This window comes from Macrosteles quadrilineatus, unplaced genomic scaffold (genome assembly GCF_028750875.1).
Source record: "Macrosteles quadrilineatus isolate MER2022 unplaced genomic scaffold, UCM_ALF_1.0 Scaffold_17__1_contigs__length_3442018, whole genome shotgun sequence".
Taxonomy (NCBI): domain Eukaryota; kingdom Metazoa; phylum Arthropoda; class Insecta; order Hemiptera; family Cicadellidae; genus Macrosteles; species Macrosteles quadrilineatus.
In genome coordinates, this window is record NW_026542610.1 from 1684580 (window position 1) to 1700253 (window position 15674).

Genomic DNA, 15674 nt, shown 5'->3' on the forward strand with positions numbered 1-15674 from the left:
TCTTATGAACTTTTGTTTTGACACTAACATTTTACATCATAACTGCATTTACGTACATCACAATTAAATCTCAAAATTATATCAAATCCCCTTAATGATGTTATGATTGCTGAAACTGCAATGTCGACAACGCGGTTCCAATTTTAGCACATTCGCATGTGAATTTATCAGTAAACAACATCCACAACACAACAGTACGTATCAAATGAATGAGCTAAGTAGTAAACAACAACAACAACACTACGTAGTGGGGGCTCGCCTTGAGGTTGTAAAAGCAACGAGAACCACCAACTGTCAGTTAGTTGGAGGAGGATAGTGCTTTAGAACAGTAACAGTGCAACTTGTCAATTGTTCGTTGGTTTTCGCGAATCAAGTGAATTCATCTGAATAGTGACAACCAAGTTTAGTGTTTTTTTTTTTTCAACTACCCAATTGTAATAAATAATTCCAAAATTCTCATCTTCACGAAAATGTCTCTCAGCAAAGGGATTTCGAAGTACAGGAGGTGTACTTGTTTGAGTAGGTGAGTATGAGTAAAATTAAAATATAACTGAAATGCATTTTTTTAATTTCTTGATATTTCCGTCAAGATAATTTTATCGTGCACCTAGTAATAAAAATACCCCCGCCGCAGCAAACCTGCAGACTAAGCGAATTTCCATTTGACTGATTGGATTTACACTGAAATGTCTACTTAAAAATATAACATTTATTCTCTATTTAAATAGAATTAGTTTAACTAGTACTTAGGTTTGCTGCATCAGGGAGGGTAAAACTGTTTTTTTTTGTAAAACGTTAATAGTTAGTAAGAAATATAAACATTTTCCAAATTTGATCAAAATATGTTCATAAACAAGCAAACTACAACAATTTACTTATTCTCCATAAGAATAACATGGGAATTTTAAATTTACAATTTTTTGGAATTTTCTCCGTAACCATTAGGCGCATAATAACGCTTCAATATACTAAATTCTTTGTTTTTTTAAGCTCTACAAAATGGTTTGGAAATAAATTGCTAAATTTTATGTTTTTTGGGTCAAAAATGGGAAAAACCTATTTTTACCCCATAAAACCCCCCGTAAACCCCCGTTCCCATGGTCCGATCATGCTGGATCGCGAACTCGTTCGAATAAACGTAGGTTTACACGTTTGTACCAAATTTCATCAAAATCGGATCATTTTTGCTCGAGTTATCGTGCTAACGGACACATATATATATATATATATAAATATATAAATATATATATATATATGAATTTGAACGGATGGTGTTTTTGGCCTCTAGGGACCTCTAAATGAAAAAAAAATTGGTCCCGCGTCCAGGTCTTACCATGAGTACTACGGTAATAGCTTATTCCCTATATGGGAAATTCGCTAAAAGGAATGAAATGTAGTACAAAATATTATAGGCATAATCTTTCACCCTAAAAATCGTTTTCAGGGGCGCAAAATAAATTAATAATACAACACTGTGTAGATAAAAATATATAATATTAAAAATTATTGATATGTTTTGAATTCTTTGTTTCTTATTAATACTTATATGAAAAACTATTAAAAATCAAACAGTTTAAAGAAAATTGTAATATCGATGCATATTGCTTTATGTATGTATACAGATTTTATAGCGCTCGATCAATGCTTTTAGTTTATTAATTTATATTATAATATTTTTGTAATTTTACTCAATAAGAGAACTGATCAATTGGAGCAATAGAAGGGCTGAGAACTTTGTACAAAATTAGAGATTTTTATTAAAGAAATTTGGAGAGCAATATTAACGAATTAACTATGGATTATGGAAACAATTTTATGCATTGAAAACTAACAACAGTGAAAATCCAAGAAGCTCTTCAAGTAGATGGACGACCTTGTAAATGGCGCGATCCTATGACGTCAAATCAGACCATACGACGACAACACTTTCTCACAGCTGTTAGGTTTCAACGATGGTTTCAACCAATAGGATTGCGAGATTTGTTTTTCTACTTCGACTTCGAGTAGCTTCTGCTCTTGACAATTTGACAGTTGGTTTTGGTTGGTTAGTCAATCTTCAGTTTGTATGTTGAATGGAGATAACATTTAGATTAAAATCAGGAATTCTAGCAAGAAATTATGTCGAAATTATCATAGTTTAGTCTTTATCTCCATAATGGAACTTGCAATTGGCTACGGTGAGTAAAATGCTTTAGTATAATAACGTCTATATTCTCACTGATGTCAGACTTTGGTTAGAACAAAGATCCAATCTGGTCTGGTTTCTATTTTTCATATTGTTAGCAAGTTATTTGTTTGATCAAGGTAGATAAATTAATTTATGGTCATTAGGGTTCATGTACGAAGTTGATTTAAAACCTAGGCCTATTGAATTATTGCACTGTTAGTTGATACCTTACTAACTTTATTTAGCCTTTAGTTTCGGCCTACTAGCCCTAGCCTTTAACTTTGTTATTTTTATTTTATTTTATTTAATTCCAACGGCAAAACCATTATACATAACAATTCAAGAAAGATGGCTAGGTACTATTCACATACTCCAAAAATTAATGAATACTGAGTGCTAACAAATACATAACATAACAAGCAAATAAGTTAAATAAGTACCGTAAAATAGCCGTAGTTATTGTCCATGTTACGGCACAAACACATCTAGGGTCCTACAAAGGTCCTACGTAACATATTGTATGAGTCTTTGCTCAACAAACATAATTAAGCCTGTTTGTCAATTTATTATAGCCTATTTGTTTCGTTAAAGTGTTATCATCATAATGCAAATGGTAAACAATCCTCATAAGCATTCCCAGTAATTTAATAACTAGGCAGAGTAGAGCAGGCAAAACCCTGCACTAAAGCACTGAAACTGTAGGCTATAGAAATGCAGTACTGGTTAGACCTAGGTTAGGATTAAAATATATACCTATAAGTATACTATATGGTTGACTGTGGCCTTTGCGTACGTAGCTAAGTACAATTTTGATATTTTACCTTCTAATTAGACCTACTATTAACTTGTTGTCTGTGAAAAACAACCAAGCATATTAAATTGAAATTGACCTTTCAATGCCTTTAATTATGACTATGACACTAAGTTATGCAAGCACAGTAACTTAAAAACTTCAATTCGTTTTTAAGCCATGATGTAGGACTATTTATATTTTCTAAAAAATCTGTTTTATAAGCTAGTTAAGTAGGGTAGGCCTAACATTTTAATACCTTGATCATTATGCCTGAGTCATTCAATTAGGCATAGAACTTTTTGGCACTCATGAATAAAGCAACCATAGGCCTACTTGCATCAAACAAAGTAGGTAAGTTAGCTTAACTTATGTTATTTTAAAACGGCATTTATGATTGTTTTAGGCATATTAACACAAAGAGTGCCAGTCAACAACAGACACTTCCCTCCACTTCCAAATTCCGTCTCAAGACAAATTTGAAGAATATGTCTTTGAGCCAGTGGAAAGTAATAAACCAGCTGCGTGATTTGATAACCAGGTCACAAAGCGAAAAGAGCAACATGTATCCCCTATCAAAAGAATGGATAAATTTGCTGCAGAAATTTCCACATCTTACTGGTGTCATGCAAACACTTCCTGTGACAACTAGAAGGAAACATGTGGACCAAAAAGATCCCAACTCACCAGACCGTGTGGATCCATTGAATCAGAGTGACGTCGCAAGTGTAAAGTCAGTCTCGACCACTCAAACAATAGATCCTCAACCTCCTGACGTAGGCAGAACCTCAGAGCCTTTCCAGGATTATGCTTACGGGGTCATAAAGGGAATCCAGCAGCGACTTTCTGGGGCGCAACAAATAACAGAAAAACCAAACAGCCAAGCTTTAGTACCAAAGTGGAAAGTCAGGACGGACGCAGTGGCTTCCAAGGTATGATCCAATCCTCACAGTTAAATGATTAGGCTACCTACAAATTGCTGTGTTATTTTTCAAAGTTGGTTGCAGCCTAGAAGAATGCACAATTAAGAGTTGATAAGAATTTTGACAGCTGTTTATTTCTTTTATTGAATTTTATAGAAATTCAGAAAATTGCAGCAGTTCTCATAAGATTTGAATTGTAATTTTTAATGTCATTTATAGGCTTTAATCTATTTATTTTTTAAATACAAATTATGGTAGTATGGTAGTTGGGAGTTAATGTTGTGTTTTTAGTTTTTGAAGATCATCCTAGAAAATCAAATTGTAATCATCGATTAAAAATATTTTTGCAAAATTTGTTTAGGTTTTACATAATAAAATTTGACATAAAAGTCTTTGATCTTGTCCTTGCATCTTGCTTATCTGAGATTATACTTACAGGAAAGTGTCAAGTCGAGAACACATCATGTTCTGTCCTTGATATCAACCGCTGAGAATCCACAGTCCAGACTCAAACGAATTGAAGATCTTCTTGCTCATCTACACCAGTTCCCTCAGGCTAAGAGACTTGCAGTGAAGGTAAATTTTATCACAAATAAAAAGATAAAACTAAATGTTTTCAATAATCCAGGAAATTAAAATTTTAAGCCTACAATAATGGTAAATTTTTCCAACCATTAGGTGAAGGGTGCTGATTAACCTTTGACTAGATTGTTTTTATATTTTTCTTTCCCTTCATTTTATTGTCAACAAATTTGCAAAAAAATTCAAGATGTATCTCATACAAACCATCCATATTCAAATTACAATAAAATAGACCACCCACTTGAATTCTTGTCAACTAGGTCTAAAATAATCAGGCCTATAATATTTTTTTTTAAACACATGTTTTATAAAGTAGATTTAATAAATCATTAGCGTATTGATAACATTCTCAATATGTGAAGGATGGTGCTATCCGGCTGTTACTAAATGTGCGTCACAAGACGAGGGATGAAGCAACACAGTCAGTATTGAGAGAAGCGTTTGCAATGTTGGGCTACGCAGGACCACTTCCTGGCCAAGGTATCCGGATACTGGCTATAGACGGCGGTGGGATCAGGTACATCCATCTACTATATTATTATATACCTTAACAGGCTATTATTATTTTTGTTGGTTTCTCCGCCAGTTAAGCTTATGTTAGCAGTGGCATTTTTACTCATACGCCTGAAAGGAAAGTGGTTCAAATTCCTTAAAAATGTGTGGATATGTATGTAAGGCCACTTGGCAATTAGGCTAGAGACATAGCCTACCCTGGACTAGTTAGACCAGAAATAGGCACTTTGTCCAGTAAGCCTGAGTTATAATCACTCTAACCACTAACGGAAACATGCCGTGCTATTTAACGACCCACCTGGGTTTGGAACCCACCATAAGCTGTACCTGTATTGAGTTCTGTTACGGTACAAGTAAATTTACAGATTTTCAATGTAGCGTTTTTTATTTTAGAGGAGTGGTGGTCATTCAGATGCTAAAGAAGCTGGAAGAACTGACTGGCCAACCAATTCACATGCTTTTTGACTACATTTGTGGAGTCAGCACAGGGGCCATATTGATGTGTGGAGTCGGTGAGTTACTGTACTGATATCATAAAAACTTTAAAAAAGTTTTGTGATTTTGGAAAGGGAAAAATTTAAATACACATTATCCCCGATCTGCATTCCAAATCTTTGTCAATTAAATGCTACTGACTGGTTTTGTTCCTGGGGCTGCAACAATGTAAAAAACATGAAAATAATACATTAAACACTACCCAAAACACAAATGTAAACAAAGCAAACGTAAATGGCTATCCTACTGTGCAACAAGTCCGGCAACGGTAGCAGATTAGCTTATGAAAGTTTGAACTAAGCCTATTTTCATTTCGTCTAATAGTCCAAACATTGATTTTTTGAGCCAAAATCTCCCCTCAGGCCAGATAGGTTGGTTCAGGTTAGGGAAGTCATCCAAATATTGGTTTAGATGTTGACATGCAGTAAGTTACAACTAGTAGTACGCTTATTCTGCGCGTAACAGGATGAGTGAACATGAACGCAATAATGAAAGAGTTTACCCACACCTAGCACACTTACCGGGGTCACTGGTGTACACAATAATGTTATTTGTATGGGCAAATCAACCCATGAGTCGGGGCAAATAATGGTGAGTCGGTGACTCAAGTCGGTAGCGTCACGCGAACTTCGGGCCCAACGCAGCGATGTCGTGAGTTCGGATCCTGGTCACTGCCACTAAATTTTATCAGTACAGTTCACCTTTGTACTGTACCGGCTCACCAATTGCTTTGCTGTAAACGATCCACGCACGGGCGAGGTTAAAAGAGGCTGGACCAACCTCTAAAAAAAACCAAATCTCAGTCAACAACAATCCTAACTTCTCGTCCATTAATTAACCAAAGTCATTGGTAATATACGTAATGTAATTCCTGTTTCCCTCTCTTCTCATAGCATTTTATTATTGCAGATACGTTAATCTAACTGTCAAAAAGAGTTCCCACACTCTGGACTGTTCACCTTGACTACTTCCTTTACCACTTCCTACGTCGTGGACCTGTTTCCCTCTCTTCTCATAGCATTTTATTATTGCAGATACATTAATCTAACTGTCACAAAGGGTTCCCACACTCCAGACTCATCGCCTCGACTACTCCCTTCACCACTTCCTACGTCGTGGACCTGTTTCCCTCCCTTCCCATAGCATTTTTAGAATTGCAGATACTGTACATTATTCTAATTATCACAAAGGGTTTCTACACTCCGGAATGCTCACCTCGACTAATTCCTTCACCACTTCCTACGTCGTAGACCTGTTTCCCTCCCTTCCTATAGCATTTTAGAATTTCAAATAGATTAATTTAACTTTCACAAAGGGTTCCCACACCCCGGACTGTTCACCTTGACTACATTCTTCACCACTTCCTACGTCGTGGACCTGTTTCCCTCCCTTCCTATAGCATTTTAGTATTGCAGGTATATTAATCTAACTGTCAAAAGGGTTTCTACACTCCGGACTGCTCCCCTCGATTACTTCCATTACCACTTCCTACATCGTGGACCTGTTTCCCTCCCTTCCTATAGCATTTTAGTATTGCAGGTATATTAATCTAACTGTCACAAAGGGTTTCTACTCTCAGGACTGCTCGCCTTGACTACTTCCATCACCGCTTCTTTCGTCGTGGACCTGTTTCCCTCCCTTCCAATAGCATTTTCGAATTGCAGTTACACGAATCTAACTGTCACAAAGGGTTTCTACACTCCGGACTGCTCGCCTTGACTACTTCCATCACCGCTTCCTAAGTCATGGACCTGTTTCCCTCCCTTCTCATAGTATTTTAGAATTGCAGTTACACTAATCTAACTGCCACAAAGGGTTTCTACACTCCAGAATGCTCGCCTCGACTACTTCCATTACCACTTTCTACGTCGTGGACCTGTTTCCCTCCCTTCCTATAGCATTTTAGTATTGCAGGTATATTAATCTAACTGTCACAAAGGGTTTCTACACTCCGGACTGCTCGCGTTGACTACTTCCTTTACCGCTTCTTACGTCGTGGACCTGTTTCCCTCCCTTCCTATAGCATTTTATCATGGCAGATACATTAATCTAACTGCCACAAAGGGTTCCCAGACTCCGGAATGCTCGCCTTGACTACTTCCTTCACCACTTCCTAAGTGTCGTGAACCTGTTTCCCTCCCTTCCCATAGCATTTTTAGAATTGCAGATACATTATTCTAATTGTCACAAAGGCTTCCCACACTCCGGACTGCTCAGTTTGACTACTTCCTTCACCACTTCCTACATCGTGGACCTGTTTCTCTCCCTTCCCATAGCATTTTTAGAATTGAAGATACATTATTCTAACTGTCATAAAGGCCCCCCACACTCCGCAGCGCTCGCCTTGACTACTTCCTTCACTATTTCCTTCACTACTTCCTACATCGTAGACCTGTTTCCCTATCTTTCCATTGCATTTAAGTATTACAGATACGTTAATTTAACAGTCATAAAGGGTTTCCGTACTCCTTTCTTTTCACTGCTCACCTTTCCGCTTTCTTTACTACTCTCTACGTCGGGGACCTGTTCCCCCCCCCCCTTCGCATAGCATTTTAGTATAAAAATATACCAACATTTTTGAATATTTAATATTCAATGCCAACATTAATTTGAATAATGTAAAAAGCTGCTTTGTTCTAAATACATACATACCTATATACTTTCAATTAAAAGGCGACATTTTAATACTGAACATAAACGGTATATAACTGCCGACTAATATTGTTAAGTTCAATTTATTATTATGAAAGTTGTGATATTTAAGTAGCTTAAATAACATTATTCTGAAATCTGCGAAATTATAATGATATATATTCATAGACACCAAACTGTTTACTCCATGAATGAAAGAGCTTAGAGTAAAAATCGTTCTCTCTGTCTTAAGTAGACAACAAAATTGTTGGTCGCAAAACGTAAACAAATAAAAAGAAGAAGAAGGTCGCTCCTAATGTTATTCTTATGGGACAAATTTAAAAATATTTTTTAAGTATTTTATAATTACTACTGAGCGGAATCGTCTAGAATTTTAATGGTGTCTTTACACTGGTGACATAACTATTTGTGCAAAATTTGAACGCTATAAGTGCAACGGTTCTTGAGTTTTAGGTGCGAACACACACACACACATACTCCAGCGGACAACTTTTCTCCGACTCCGCTATATACGATACATAGATTCGTTCACTTCGTTCACTCATCTATAAACAAGATAAGGCAGAGTTTTATGAGCTATTGTACCTACAGACATATATTTTATATATCAACTAATTATCCGGCTGCGTAGCTGAGTCAATATAGTGCACGCCACCTATACTCCGTTCACAAAATGTAGGCGGTTGTAGAGGAAGAAATCCAACCCCTCCACATAATACTACCATAAAAAAAACATAGCTCAACAGTGCTGAGGTTTGCCAAAATGTCAATCAGCTGCAACATGTAAATTAGGCAAAGAAAACTAGTGGGGGAACTTCCCCTCAAACCACCTAAATTTTGTGAACGGACTATAGTTAGAAGTTTGCTGGTTTGATACTGAGAAAGGTCAGTTGTTCTTTATGGATTGAGATTTGACCCAGCGGTCCTTGATCTTTTAATAAATGTTCCTGGCCAATGAACTGACGGATCTAAGTCAGTAACAAAGTATATCTCGTCCTTCACTCATCTTCACCTCAGAATGCACATCCTTGTATGTTGCGTTGTAGAGTTCTAATCTAAGGTTTGATCCACAGGGCCTCCACCCGGCAAGACGCTGGACGAGGTACAGAAGATCTACAAGGAGATGAGTATCAAGGTGTTCACACAGAGTGCATTCTGGGGCACCACCAAGATGGTGTGGAACCACGCGTACTACGACACTTCAGTTTGGGAGGCTCTGCTCAAGTCTTACCTGGGCGACAGAAGTTTTCTGGAGACTAACAGAGCGGCCAACTGTCCCAAGGTGAATGTCAAACCTTCACACACCAGTATCTTGCCCGGAACCGTTTTACACACTTAATCTAAGCTAGGCCTAGAGGTTTGTAGACAGTGTTCGCATACACAGGATTTTTTACCGAAAATCGGGATTTTTAGACCGTGCGAGAGATTAAAACAGGATGCAAGATAAAATAAGATTATAAAAACAAGTTTTAAAGAGGTGTTTAACTGTCAATTGATAAGTAATTTTTAAATGATAACATCAATAATATTGCTTGGGATAGAACAGGATTTCTTACAAAACCCATGCACAAATAACGGAATTTCCATGACATAAAAGCAGGATTTTTTTGTCGTGTGGAAACACTGGTTGTAGCATTCATAACTTAAAGCCATTCAAAATTTTTGGTAGGCCTATTTAAACCCAAAACCTCGGGGGCTGAAATTGATGGTTGTTTAGGGAATTGGTTTAGGTTTGTGTTTGAGTATTTACAAAGTCCTGTTGGCAGTTAGCAGATGTTTTGGTAGTAGTATTATGTGACTAGTAAACAGGTCAGAGATCATAAAAAATAAATATTTAACTGGTGTAGAAGTAGTCATTGTAATTGCTTTAGGTGATTAACTTTGATCCCTAAGAAATAATTTTAACATCCTACTTTTTGCATGTACACCTACAGTGGGTAACTTAAACTGGACTATAGCACTGTACCAAAGTGATCTTGTTAACTTAAAATTGCAGACTCTTTCAAATTGGTGTTTATTATAAAGTGGTTTGCTTAAAATATTCCACAGTGTAATCGGTGATTTTATTTAACATTGTTAACACTAAATGAGATCTCGGTGAATTTATAATTTGTAGTAGAGTTAATTATTTTTCTTTAAGAAACTGTAAATTAAGGCCCTTATCTAAAATATAAAATCTAGTTTCTTAAACAAATGTTATCAATATTCATTAACCAGAAAATGTTTCAATTTTACTGACAAGATTTTCCGTTCACTTGGTCACAGTTCAGACAGTGCTGCCAGAAATTATTTATAGAGCATTACCGGTACTAGGAAAGATAAAATTAGGAATGAAGTAACTGTGTGAAGACACATTATTTAAAACAAAGATCACTACTGCAATAATTACATTTTTGCTACTTTAAATTACGATGGTAAAATAAATGATGGTTTTCAACCAGATTTTAAAACCTTAAATCAAGTATAAAATAATGTTGGCTACAAATGAGTCGACAGTGATGGCTAATGAGTAAAATACTGAGCTGAAAACAAATTGGTAAATTTACAAGAACGTGTCTAGAGTTGTAAATTTTTCGCATTACGCCTATTATCACCGTTTTCAGATGTCGGCTATATCTGCAGTAGTTAACAAGTCCAATGTGATGCCGTATGTGTTCCGTAACTACTCGCTGCCACCTCAGCGTCAGAGCCAGTACGTAGGCAGTAGCAGACATACACTGTTTGAGGCTGTGCGTGCCTCAGCTGCGGCTCCGACCATCTTTGAAGAGTTTAAACTTGGCGACTTCATGCATCAGGTTGGTTACTAGTGTTAAGGTTCTATAATCAGTTTTAGTGTAACATATTTTTGTAACAAACTGCGATAGTTCTCATTTTAACACTATGATTAAACTATCTTAACAAGTAATTTTTATAACAATTCGTACTGTTGCCTTAGGCTCCTTTTATGATAAATTAGGCTTACCTCCGCCTGTAGTCCAAAAATTTCACCTACAAGGTGCAGACCTGAAAACCATATTGTTTAAAAATAGAAGAGGCTTAGTAGTTGTGTTGCGAGGTATAGATTGTACATTTTCTGGTAAACTAAATGTTACTATTGTTCAAAGAAAAGGATTACGGTATGATTTCTGCTATTTATTTATTAAATGACATAACTTTCAATAAATGGATAGCAGCTAGCTTACCAGCTGAAAACGTAGAGATAGGTCATATAGCACACAAGGCACAGAAAATACACATTGTTTTGTCCTTGTAGAAATTTGTAAGTGTAGCAAAGAGTTTGACAACATGTTTAGTGTGTCTTCTGCGTGTATGACCTTCTTGTAAAGATCAGTTTTATTAGGATTATCGGTGTAGGAGGCGATGAGAGTCACGTTACTTGATGCTAGTGGTGTTAAATTAATCAATTATTGTTAAATTAATAATTATTGAAGTAATGGTACTTGTAAAGATCGATTTAGCCTAATTAAGATGTGAGGAGGTGATGACGGAAAGACTCCCAGCAACACTCAGAGTCATGCTACTTGAATGATTGATAATTGATGTTTTAACCCGTTTGTTGAAATGACTGAGCAAAATAAGTAAAGCAGTGATGGTGGGAAAGGAAATTTGTGTGCGCTCATATTGTCCCACTCTAATTGACACTTAACTTTTTCAAAGGTAAGCTAGCAGCTATCCCTTTATTCTTCAAATTGTGTTAGTCATGTACAGAAATATATCTCAACCAAGGTGCACCTCAGGTGAATACTTAATCTTACTTCTCCCGTTGTAGGACGGAGGTATTCTAGTGAACAACCCGACAGCCCTGGCAATACACGAGGCAAAACAGTTGTGGCCCGACGCACCTATACAGTGTGTGGTGTCCTTTGGTACTGGACGGCATCTACCACCTCACATGACAGAGCCAGCTGTGGCTCCCACCACAGGCACCTCGTGGAAACAGATCTTTGACAAGATATTGGACAGTGCTACAGACACTGAAGGTAAAGTAACAGTGCTTTAACTCTGCCACCCAGTTAACAGTTGTTTTTCCCGTATATTTAGTCAGTATGTTTACGTTTTGAGGGGTAGTTATGGAAAAAATCAAGTTTACACAATGTTTGGATTCTATCCATTTAGGTTAGATAGAACTGAAACCCCAACGAGTACAGTATAAACCCAACCAAATCTCGAAAATCAAACAAGAGCACAGAGAACTGTATAAAATTCAAATCAAAATCAATTGAATCTCAAAATAAAACAACAATTAGTTGAAATTATAGCAGGCAAACACAATGAAAAGGTTTGCTAAAGGAGTACTAAGATTATATGCCAGCCTAATATTTTTAAATAGTGTGTTTCTTTGCACTAATTTTAATAAACATGTTGTGGTAATAAAATGAATCCATCTACAGTAGACTCCCTCTTATCCGGAATCCTCAGGACAAGGCCAGTCCGGATAACGGTTTTCCGGGTAAACTGACGTACCCAAAAACTTGTTATGTAACCCAAATATTTGACTTAAATTTAGGAGAGTATTGTATTTAGACACGCCCACGAGAACAGTCGTTTCAGTACTGCTCGCTTCCTGCCTATCTACTCCGGTTATACCGATGTGCTGATAAAAATTGTCCGGTTAAAGAGATGTAATTTCCGCCGAGTGTAGTCCGGTTAAACCAATGTCCGGTTAAAAGGTGTCCGGATAAGAGGGAGTCTACTGTAGCATGAGACTTTGTTATAACCTAGATAGAGGCAATTATATTACATCTCCATTGTTTTCTATTTGTTACCAAAAAGTGTTTTTTAATAGTGCAGTATATGAAGTAGTGGTGGTGGTAAACCATCAAATAGGTTACCTTATACTTGATGTTAGTTTTTTTTTTTTACTTTATTATAATTTTCTAAGGTTGTTAGAGAACTCAAATAGTCTTGTTACTACCTATCTAACTTAAACATTCTTTAAATAGCATAATTAATTGATAGCTTAACGATAAATGGCATCCGTGGTGGGAATAAATCCAGCAACACCCGAATTTTAAATCAATCCTTGCTAACGTTTTTTAGCAACTAACTGTTTCTCTTAACAATGGTTTGTTTGCTACAGCTGTGCACACTGTGCTGAATGATCTGCTGCCACCCAATGTCTATTACCGTTTCAACCCTTACGTAACGGAGATCGTCTCCATGGACGAGATCAGGCCGGAGAAAATCAACAGGTTGGAGCTAGACGCGTTGATGTACTACCGACGAAACGAGGAGAGCTTCAAGGAGGCAGCTGATGCGCTTACAAAACCAAAGACAACCACTCAGAAATGTCAGGACTATTTGGACCTGCAGGCAACAATGTTAGGGCTGAAATAAAGGGATAAACTAGTAAATAAAGTGGTCCAAAGTATTGTTAACATTCCACAATAGGGTTATGTAATAAGGTTACATCGCAATAATTGACAATTGCGATAAAAAAATCTAAGATTACTTTTTTTAATGCAATTTTCTTTAATTTTATTTAAAGTTATAAGAACACCGACTTATTAGCTATCTAATGAACATAATATATAGAGCTATAGTTAAATGATCAGTTAAAGTTGTCTGGGTTAAAGTTGTCGCCTTCAAAATCACAGCTTCTTCCCCATAGGGAAAATTTGTAGAAGTACAGAACATGATTTTGCTAGTTATATGGCATATTGGTTAGCTCAGCTATTTGTTAGCCAAATTATACTTGTTGATTCGCAATGTCGATATTCTTTAACTTTTATCACTGTTAGATAACATAACTGCATTATCATATTATCAATGGGGCTGTTGATTACTTGTGCTTTTTATAGAAAGGTCAATGTTGGGTGGATGCAAAACACAGTTAAACTGCTGACTCATTTTACCAATGATAAAAATAATCATAGCAATTAAAAAAAAAGGTTTTAATCAAATAGTAATAGTAGTCTAGCTAAATACGCTTAACGCAGATTCTTGTAAAATAATACACCCACCTTGAAAAGTATAATTTAAAAATGCTTCATTATGAAAAAGTCTATAAAATCTTATTATTCCTGGAGCAAAGTAAGTGTAATGTTTTCTGTTTCAAAAGCAATACCAAAAGAGTTCCTTGTAAAAATGTTATTGTATAGTTTTCAACTAAAAAAACAAATCTCTAATAACTAGAATAAATGTGTTTAAGTAATAGTTTATAGTTGAAAACTATATATTTACTTGCCTAATTAAACATTTTGCTATATTTGTTAGTTTCCACTTTTTTATTTTTATTTTCTGTTAATACTATGAGAGAATATGTTGTTCATTTATTTTATTTCTGGCTTTTCTTAGCTGATCATGTCATTCAATTTAGAGAGCCTAGAATAATGTGTCAATCTGTGCTGAGTACAAAAGTACAATAAGTTATCTGTTTCTCTTAGTGATACATTTGACACATCACTTAACAATTATTTATTGTAGGTGGCTGTGAAAACAATGTGTAAACAGTCTTATTAGCTGTTTTACTCCCATCATGCAGTATTAAGAACCAAAAGTTTAACATCACTATCACTAATCCCCTTCTTCCCTTTGTGCTTTCTAAAGTGTGAAATATGTTTGATTTTAGACAGAAGCATTTAATTTTTTTTCCTTTGATAAAAATATATCTGTTTACTTTTGAACTAGTAGGTGAAAGATCTATTTTAAAATTTAGGTATACAGACAAAAATATAATTTTATCAGAGCATAAACACTGTTTTTTTAAGTTTATGTACGATTTTATCTCCTTAGTTAACTATTGTAAATTCTTTAGAACATTCAATTATTATTTTCTAGTCAGTAGAGCTTTTAGAGATCTATAAAATTTTGTGATAGTAGTTTTATTGAGTATTCACGAAACTTCAATTCTAAGGTGATAATTCGTTCTTTATTTCTATAATGTAAATATTTGTCTATATTGTAATTTTGTACACTGTTTGACAAATACACCTATTTAAATATTCTTATTTATTAATTTTCCATTCAACCTTTAATCACCCTAGGTATTTAATAGTATGGTGTATGATGGTGGCTCATCACCAAGGTGAAAAGCTACTCTTTTTTGCCTGTGTGATAAACTGGAGCCACTCATCCTACACTCATCTCCATTCATACTTGGCTTAAAATACTTACTTTGTATGGTCGCCATTTCATTGAAAAGTATTAAAGTATACATTTTGTCATATTGCAACATTATTTTACAAACTTTAAGTGAGGAAACAATTTTGTTTATGCAAATTAGGAGCTGTTAAGTACTTTATTCAATCATTTATTCTATAACGACTGTTTACTGTACATTATACCATCGATATATTGAAATATTTACAAGAATGCAACAAAATAAGAAATTCGGAATTTCTATACAAGCCATTGCTTACACAGTGGAAATTCACAACAGCAGAATTTTACTCCCTAGGGACTAAAAAGGCTTTCTAATGCTGTGTGACGAAAAATTTATATTTAGTTATGGTTTTTGTATAGATGTTGGGGGTGTTTGTGCTTGGGGAGAGGCCCGCATGAAATAAACTGCAGGCAGTGAAGTGAGAAGGTCTGAATTGTACCTAGATTT

The 15674-nt window shown here is 35.6% G+C and overlaps 1 protein-coding gene across 2 annotated transcripts; it reads left to right on the forward strand.

The window, feature by feature from the left end:
• The first annotated feature begins 435 nt into the window (after positions 1–435).
• LOC129005232 (calcium-independent phospholipase A2-gamma-like) lies at positions 436–14925 on the forward strand. 2 transcript variants are annotated; one of them, XM_054434068.1, is made up of 9 exons: positions 436–523; positions 3364–3889; positions 4319–4456; positions 4825–4979; positions 5369–5487; positions 9196–9404; positions 10726–10917; positions 11892–12102; positions 13203–14925. In XM_054434068.1, exons 1-9 carry the CDS (start codon positions 471–473, stop codon positions 13457–13459), a joined length of 1860 nt encoding a protein of 619 aa, XP_054290043.1. In that variant the 5' UTR covers positions 436–470; the 3' UTR covers positions 13460–14925. The 2 variants fall into 2 exon arrangements, with proteins under 2 accessions (XP_054290043.1, XP_054290044.1); XM_054434069.1 differs by lacking the exon at positions 436–523 and adding an exon at positions 2046–2177.
• The last annotated feature ends 749 nt before the right edge of the window (positions 14926–15674 follow it).